Source organism: Eimeria acervulina, genomic scaffold, assembly GCF_000499425.1.
Source record: "Eimeria acervulina Houghton genomic scaffold, Eah_scaff427, whole genome shotgun sequence".
In the NCBI taxonomy this organism is placed as follows: domain Eukaryota; phylum Apicomplexa; class Conoidasida; order Eucoccidiorida; family Eimeriidae; genus Eimeria; species Eimeria acervulina.
This window is the reverse complement of record NW_013547327.1, coordinates 17,501-25,345: the sequence shown is the minus strand read 5'-3', so window position 1 is coordinate 25,345 and position 7,845 is coordinate 17,501. Positions and strand designations below refer to the sequence as shown.

Below are 7,845 nucleotides of genomic sequence, written 5' to 3'. Positions count from 1 at the left end.
TATGCCCCTTATGAGGCCCCATTCCCCCTAGGGTGCCCCCCAGGGGACCCCTAGGGGCCTCCAAGGGTCCCCTATAGGGCCCCAGGAGGCCCTTTGAAGGCCTTTTGGGGCCTCGATGGAAGCGTAGGGCCCCTCGGGGGCCCCCTGGAGAGCATTGGGGGCCCCTGGCACTGCCCTTGCTGCCCCCTTTAAGCGCAAGAAACCCCTGCTCTCCTTGCGTTTTAGGATGAGTATACAGCAACAGCAGCAGGGTGTTTTTGGGGGCCCCTGAGGGGCCCCCGGGCTCCCCTTGGGGGCCTTTTGTTTCACTGTACACTGCCTCTTCTCCTGGGCCTTTGGGGCCTCAAGGTGGGGACAACTCTTTTGATTGTGAGGCTCTCAAGCCCTAGGGGGCCCCCAGAAGGGGCCCCTTCTCCCCAGGGTGTGTACTGTGTGTTAGAAGGTGCTGGGGCCCCTAGGGGCCCCAGAAAAGAACCAACGGAGGCCCTCTGAATGCCCGATGAAGACCCTGTACAAGCAGGGCTCAGGGGGCCCCCTGAACCTCGAAAGGGCCTTTGGGGGGCCCCTAAGGAACCTCTTTGACTGGGGGACCCCAGGGGCCCCTGGGCACTCTGGGAAGGCAGCCGCTGCCGCGGAGACCCGTAGGAGACACCCGCAAGTCGGGGCCCCCAACTGCAGGACCCCTCAGCGCTAGAAGGGCAGCAGCTTCTTGAGCTTGTTGCAGCTCCTTCCTCTATTCCGTTGCTGCTGGGGGCCCCCCTCGCACTGTCAACACATTGGTTTGGGGTGTCTGTACAGGTCTTAGGGCTTAAGGGAGCTGCAGCAAATGGGCCTGAGGGGCCTTCGGGTACCTCCAGGCTTCCTGTTGCAGCTGCTGCACTGTCTCCTGAGAGAGGGGCCCCCTGAGGCACAGGGGCCCCCAAACGCCCTTCATTCAGGTGATCTGCTGCTGCTCTCATACGGCTGAGGGCCCAACTGCAGCAAGCATGGGGGCCCCTCTGGGGCCCCCTTTCGTCTCTTCGCTGGCTGTGCTGGTGATGAGGCTGCAGGGGAGGTACGGCTGTCTCCATTGCTCCCACGGAGACAGTCTCTTGGGGGCCCCAGGTGGGGGGCCCCTCCGCCTCTTCTCTGTCTCTTTTTGGAGAGGAGAAGCAGCAGCTCCCCCTCTCGTGAGGGCTGAGGGGCCCCTGGGGGCCCCCCTGAAGAGGGATGTTCATAGCATCGGGGCCCAGATTTCTTCTCCCTGAGCTGCATCTAGGGGGCCCCCTGCCGGAGGCCCCTGAGGTGGCCCCTTGAGGGGCCCCTGAGGGGGCCCCTTGAGGAGACCCTGGGGAGGCCGGGGCCCCTGAGGGGTCCCCGGGAAGAGGCTCTGCTGCACCGTCACAAGATGTGCTGAAGGGCCCCCTCCCTAAAACCAGTATCCTCTGCCTCAGACGGAGACTAGCTGCTGCGCTTTTAGGGAGGCCGCGGAGCCCCAAGGCTGCTCTCTTTGGTAGTGTTGGGGGGCCCTGGGGGCCCCCAGGGCTTCCAGGGGTCCCCAGTACCCTCGGGGGCCCCGGTGGTTTTGAAGTAAGAGAGGCGGAGCGCCCGTCTCTGGAGGTGGCTGAAGCAGCAGAAGCAGCAGCTGCTGCAGCAGCAGCAACAGATGCTCCTGTTGCTGCTGCTGCTTTTGTCGTCCCCTGCATGCATTTGTCTTTGTGTAGGGGTACTGAAGGAAGCCGATCCTGGGGCCCCTCAGGGGCTCCCAGCAGGGCCTCTGCATCTAGCAGCACAATGCCGTCACCAGGGCGGGGAGGGGGCCCCCCTCGCGAGCCTGCTGTATGGGGGGGCCCCTGTGCTGCAGCAAGGGGCCCCTCTGCTGCAGCAGGGGGCCCCTCTGCAGCAGCACTCGATTTAGAAGCGAAGTATCTCAATGAATTCTTTACTGCGTCTGTTGCTGCTCTTGCTGCTTCTTCTGCTCTAGGCAGATACTCAAACCCTAAAGAACTACCTGCAGGGCCCCCTTCAGTCTCCGGTGTCTCAGCAAGGGGGGCCCCTGGGGACCCAGGGGTCCCCCCACTGTCTATACAGGCTTCCCCGGGGGGGCCTCCCCCCGTTAGGCGTCTGAGAGAGAGATCACGGGGCAGCCGGGGGCCCCCGGGGGCCCTTGCTCCGCTCCAGAGGCTGCCATCTTCTGTCCTAGAGGGTACTGCTGAGCCGTGCCGCCTCCGGGGGGCCCCCCTTTTTCGGGGGCCCCCTGAGGGTTTGTTACCGTTGCAAGGAGGAGCAGTGGAGCCAGCGGGGGCCCCCCCCAGCCCCAGCAAAGCGCACCTAATACATGCTTCAGGGGCCCCCCCTGCCTTCAACCCTGAGCTCGTAGGAGGGGGCCCCCCAGCCTGCAGCAGCTGGGGGGCCCCCCGTAATATCTGCACGGCCCAGTCGTGCAGGGCCAAACCCACAGACACCCCAGCAAGTAACAAAGAATCCGCTTCAAACGGCTGCAAGGAGGGGGGGCCCCCGGGGGCCCCTCCACCTTCCCCTGGGGCCCCTGGAGATCCTGGGGCCCCTGGGGACCCGGGGGCCCCGGAGGCCCCTGCAGCAGCAGCTGCTGCAACACCGCTTGAGGGGCCCCCATGGCTTGCACCGCTTGAGGGGCCCCCCAGCACCTGATCCTCCGAAGTAGGGGGCCCCCCAGTACCTCCTGGGGGGCCCCCAAGCGGCTGAGGAGGAGGAGGAGATGCCCCTGCACCGATGTCTTCTGCAAACAAAAGCAGCAACAGATGCTGGGGGCCCCCTGACGCCCGTATCAAAGAGATGCTTCTAGGGTGAGACTGTAGGAGGGGCAGTGGTAAAGTGCAGCAGCAGCAACAGCAGCACGAGCAGCAGCAAAAACAGCGGCAGCAACAACAGCAGAAGCGGCAATTGCACAAGCAGCAGCAACAGCAACAGTAACAGCAAGACCAGGAGCAGCAACAACAGCACGCGCAGCAGCAGCAGCAACAACAACAACAACAGCAACAACAACAACAACAGGTGATGACGCACTGGGTGCGGAAGCAGAAAGGGTTTGAGGCCCCTCCTTTGCAGCTTTAGGGGCCCTCTCTCCTGGGGCCCCTGTCTCCTCGTTGGCCGTGGAGGAGGAGACACTGTCTCTTCCTTGTGTTCCCTTAAAGACACCGCAATACAAACCCTAAACCCTAAACCCTAAACCCTAAACCCTAGACCCAGAACCTGAAAGCCTACATCTTCTCAAACCCTGGAGCGGACGCGTCTGCGGCTTTTTCTTCTGCTGCACATCGCGTTCGCCCCTCACAAGGGTTTAGGGCTTAGGGTTTAGGGTTTAGGGTTTACGACTCTAAGGACGTTGAGCAGCTTCTGGGGGTCTGTCTCCCCGTAGCCGAAGCTCGAGACCTCCAGGGTGTAGGAGGAGACGATCCCCAACTCCCTAAACCCCACAACTCTCCCTGTACCCTCTTTGCACTTGTGGATCTTTGTTATGCACCCTACGCCGCAAACCCTAAACCCTAAACCCTAAACCCTAAATCCTAAACCCTCCGTTCTAAGCGCACAAACGCTTCATTAGCACCCTCTGAAGAGAAAGACATCCAGCCCCTGAACACCTGCAAACCCTAAACCCTAAACCCTAAACCCTAAACCCTAGGTATGCGGCGTACCGTTGATATCGAACCAAGGACAGCGGTCTTCCATTGTCTTTAGCAAGGTAGAGCTGGTGGGGGGGGGCCCCCATGAGGTGGGGGGGCCCCCAGAATAGAGGGGCCCCCCTGAAAAGAAGGGGGCCCCTTTAGCAAAAGGGTACAGGGGCCCCCCTGGCAGTCCTTCGCAGAGAGGGGGCCCCTCTGAGCTTAACGGCAAATCTGCAGCGTTCGCGTAGCTGCACAAACAGCAGCAGCAGCAGCAGCAGCAGCAGGAGCAGCAGCAACAGCAGCAGCAACAGCAGCAATAGTAGGAAGAGGAGCAGCTAACAGTGTAGTTGTTGCTGAGTTGCTGCTTGATTGATATTTGGGGCCCCCGGCATTGTTGCGGTGTCTGTTGTTTCTGTCTCCTGTTGCGCTTCTAGGGGTTTAGGGTTTAGGGTTTAGGGTTTAGGGTTTAGGGTTTACAGGAAGATATTGGGTTTGAGTGAGTGGGAATGAATATCAAGAAAGAGTAGAGGAGTTTGTTTGTTTTGTTTGAGGTGTATGAGGAGCTGCTTTGCGGAGGAGACAGTAGGATGAAGGGCCTTTGAAGGAGACAGCCAGACTCTATTAAGATCTTCTGCATGCAGACAGCTTCTTGAAAGCCCCCCAACAACCCCGTCAGGATTATTCATAGGGACAGCAGCAACAGAGAACAGCAGCCGCAGCAGCTGAGCTTCTGCTGCTTCAGACAGCAGAAAGCTTAAAAGCCCCAAAAACAAATAGCTTGCATGCGTTTCATTAGGGTGTATACGAGAAGATATAAACAATATTGGCTTCTTAACGCCTGCACAGACACTGCAAAAGGAGACAGTGCCTCCGACCTTTAAAGGAGACAATACCCCACACTCCCCTCCACCTCCTTCACCCCTATTGCTGCTGCTGCTGCTGTTGTTGCTGCTGTTGCTGCTGCTGTTGTTGTCGCTGCTGCTGTTGCTGCTACTGTTGTTGTTGCTGCTGTTGCTGCTGTTCTTGGTGCTGTTCTTGTTGCTGATGCTGTCCTTGTTGCTGTTGTTGTTGCTACTGCTGCTGCTGCTGTTGCCGTGGCTGTTGCTGCTGTTGCTGCTGCTGCTGCTGTTGTTGCTGCTGTTGCTGCTGCTGTTGTTGTCGCTGCTGCTGTTGCTGCTACTGTTGTTGTTGCTGCTGTTGCTGCTGTTCTTGGTGCTGTTCTTGTTGCTGATGCTGTCCTTGTTGCTGTTGTTGTTGCTACTGCTGCTGCTGCTGTTGCCGTGGCTGTTGCTGCTGTTGCTGCTGTTGCTGCTGCTGCTGCATTGAGTAGAGATGCTGCTGCTGAGGCTGTCGTTGCTGCTGGGGTTTTCTCTGTTGCTGTTGTGCTTGCTTCTTTTGCTGCTGCTGCTGCTGCTGCTGCTGTCTTTGTTGCTTGTTCTGTCGCTGTTGTTGCTGCTGTTGCATAGACTATCCGCAGTGCTGATGCTGATGCTGCTGCTGCTGCAGTTGCTGCTGTTGCTGCTGCCTGCTGTTGAGGCATCGGAAGGGCTTCGGTGCTGTGAGGCCTCTTCGCATAACCGGGGACATGAAGCAGCAGCAGCTGCTGCTGCAGCAGCTGCAGCTGCTGCTGCAGTTTCAGGCGCTGCCGTGGCTGTTCCCCTTTCAGCCTCTTCTCCAGAAGCCGTTGCTGCTGTTGCTGCTGTTGCTGCTGCTGCTGCTGCTGCTGTGCTGCACTCAGCAGTGTGAGGGGCCCCATCGGGTCGTGGGGCCCCACAGGGTCTCCTTCCTGTCTTGAGAGGGTCAAAGAGAAAGCCTGAAGAACTAAAGACAAAAGGCTTCAGCTCCAGCTGCTGCTGCTGCTGCTGCTGCTGCTGTTGCTGCTGCTGCTGCTGCTGCTGCTTCTGAAAAGCTTCCCTAAAGGAAGGGTCTCCTATAAGAAAGACAGGGCAGGGGAGGCCCCCAGGTGTATCGCATAAAGTCGCGGTTGAGCAGAGCTGCAGAAGGAGACAGAGAAAAGGAGACAGAAATAGAAATAGAGACAGAAAGAGACAGACAAACCAATGGAAAACAGGCACCTAAACCCTAAACCCTAAACCCTAAACCCTAAACCCTAAACCCTAAAACCCTAAGCGCTAAAGCCCTAAAACCCTAAACCCTAAAACCTTAAACTTTGAAATCCTAAACCCTAAACCCTAAAGACACAGCTACAGTTTGTATCTACCTGTCTCCTCTCAATTTCTCTGTCTCTACTTAGCTGTCTCCTCCCTCTGTCTCCTCTTGACGACTCCTTTTACTGTCTCCTTGCTCTGTCTCTATTTATGTGTCTCCTCCCTCTGTCTCTTGTCTGTGTCTGTACTGCGTCTGTCTTTATGCTGCTGCTGTCTCTTCTCTGTTTGTTTTTGTGATGGGCTGTCTCTTCTTTGTTTTTGTTTGTATAAGACGGTCTCCTGACTTCGTTTGCTTAATACTTTCTCCTTTGTTTGTGTATGCCTTTAATAAGCTGTCTCCTTGCTCTGTCTGCCTCCTTCTCTCTGCTTCTCTCTAAACAAAACTGTCTCCTTTAGGGCTCTCTTTCTTGCATTTGGCTCCTTTATCTCTGTCTCCTCTGTCTCTACCTCTTTAACACTGTCTCCTCTCTCTGCTGCCTCTGGCTGTCTCCTTTAGCTGTCTCCTCTGTATAAAGCTGTCTCGTTTAGCTGTCTCCTCTGCATGCAACTGTCTCCTCTGCTGTCTCCTCTGTATACAACTGTCTCCTTTAGCTGTCGCCTCTGTATAAAGCTGTCCCCTTTAGCTGTCTCCTGTGTATAAAGCTGTCTCCTTTCTCTTCTTTGTTTCTGTTTGTATTAAACTGTATCCTTTTACTGTCCCCTTTCTATGTCTGTTTCTTCTCCCTGTCTCTTTTATCTCTCTTCTTTATATGAAACTGTCTCCTTTCTATTTATATATGTATGTATATATATATATAATATATATATATATATATGCATATATATATATATATATCCCTTCTCTCTGTCTCTCTTGTCTCTTTACTTCTGCACAAAGCTGTCTCCTTTCTGTGTCTACCTGCATATTTAAAAGCCTATTTTTATAACTCTGTTTCTGCTGTCTGTCTCCTTTTATCTGTCTCTTTGAGGTGTCTATACACCTCCTTCGCCTTAGGGTTTGTTTGAAGAGCAGCAGTTAGATCAAGGACGTCTGAGTAGCTATACGGGAGACAGCTCGCAAAGTATATCTTATCCCCTGTCTCTTCAGAGAAAATAAACTCAAACTCTAAAGAGTAATAGTATTGCCTCAAGTCTTCAGCAGGACGGTCTGCGGTGTATGTCCAGTGCTCAACGCCTCCTGCTGCTGCTGCTGATGCTGCTGCTGATGCTGATGCTGATGCTCCTGTTGCTGCTGCTGCTCCTGATGCTGATGTTGCTGCTGATGCTGCACCAGAAGCTTCTGCTGCTGATGATACAGGTGCAGCAGCAGCAGCAGCAGCAGCTGCTGCTGCTGCTGCTGCAGGGGCATTGCCCATGCCAGACTGGGCAGATGCTGCTGCTGTTGTTGCTGCACTTGTTGCTGCTGCTGCTCCAGTTGCTGCTGTAGCTGCTGGAGAAGCTGCAGCAGCCGCCGGAGCAGCAGCAGCAGCTGGTGCAGCAGCAGCAGCAGCAGCAGCAGAAGGCGGCGCACATCCCTCTAATATATAATTAACTGCTGCTGCAGCGCTGTTTCTATAGAAGCGCACGGGGCCCTGGGATCGTCTCCAGCCCACCCCACGATCCCGAAAGGCCTTGCAGGAGAACACCAGAGGGGCCCCTAAACCCCGCGAGTAGAAAGGGTTTGCCTTCACTAAATTCAATATCTTAAAACTGAAAAGCATGCATAAAGCAGCACACCGATAGGGGCTAGGGTTTAGGGTTTAGGGTTTAGGGTCAACGGTTTAGGGTTTAGGGTGAGGGGTTTGGGTCTAGGGTTTACCGTTTAGCGTCTAGGGTTTAGGGTTTAGGGTTTAGGGTCTACAGTTGAGGGTTTTGATAGGCGAAAAGGGATGTGTGCTGCAGACTTTCTTGATTGTTAGGTAGAGCTACCTTCTGAACTCTAAACCCTAAACCCCAAACCCTAAACCCTAAACCCTTGTGAACATTAAATGTAAAGCCCTTTCCCCTTAACCCTAAAAAGCCTGACAAACCCTAGAAAGCCTTAATAAGCGTTTGCAAACCCTAAACCCTAAACC

At 55.6% G+C, this 7,845-nt stretch overlaps 1 protein-coding gene across 1 annotated transcript in view; it reads right to left on the bottom strand.

Moving 5' to 3' along the window:
• Window positions 1-305: 305 nt before the first annotated feature.
• EAH_00038060 (zinc carboxypeptidase, putative) overlaps window positions 306-7,845 on the bottom strand; it is a gene marked incomplete at both ends in the record, with an annotated part of 10,951 nt that continues 3,411 nt past the window's right edge. The window contains 6 exons of the mRNA XM_013391977.1: window positions 306-2,773; window positions 3,025-3,145; window positions 3,331-3,482; window positions 3,654-3,854; window positions 4,429-5,698; window positions 6,772-7,480. Of these exons, the coding sequence (XP_013247431.1) occupies window positions 306-2,773; window positions 3,025-3,145; window positions 3,331-3,482; window positions 3,654-3,854; window positions 4,429-5,698; window positions 6,772-7,480 (4,921 nt within the window). The remainder of the gene's footprint in view (window positions 2,774-3,024; window positions 3,146-3,330; window positions 3,483-3,653; window positions 3,855-4,428; window positions 5,699-6,771; window positions 7,481-7,845) is intronic.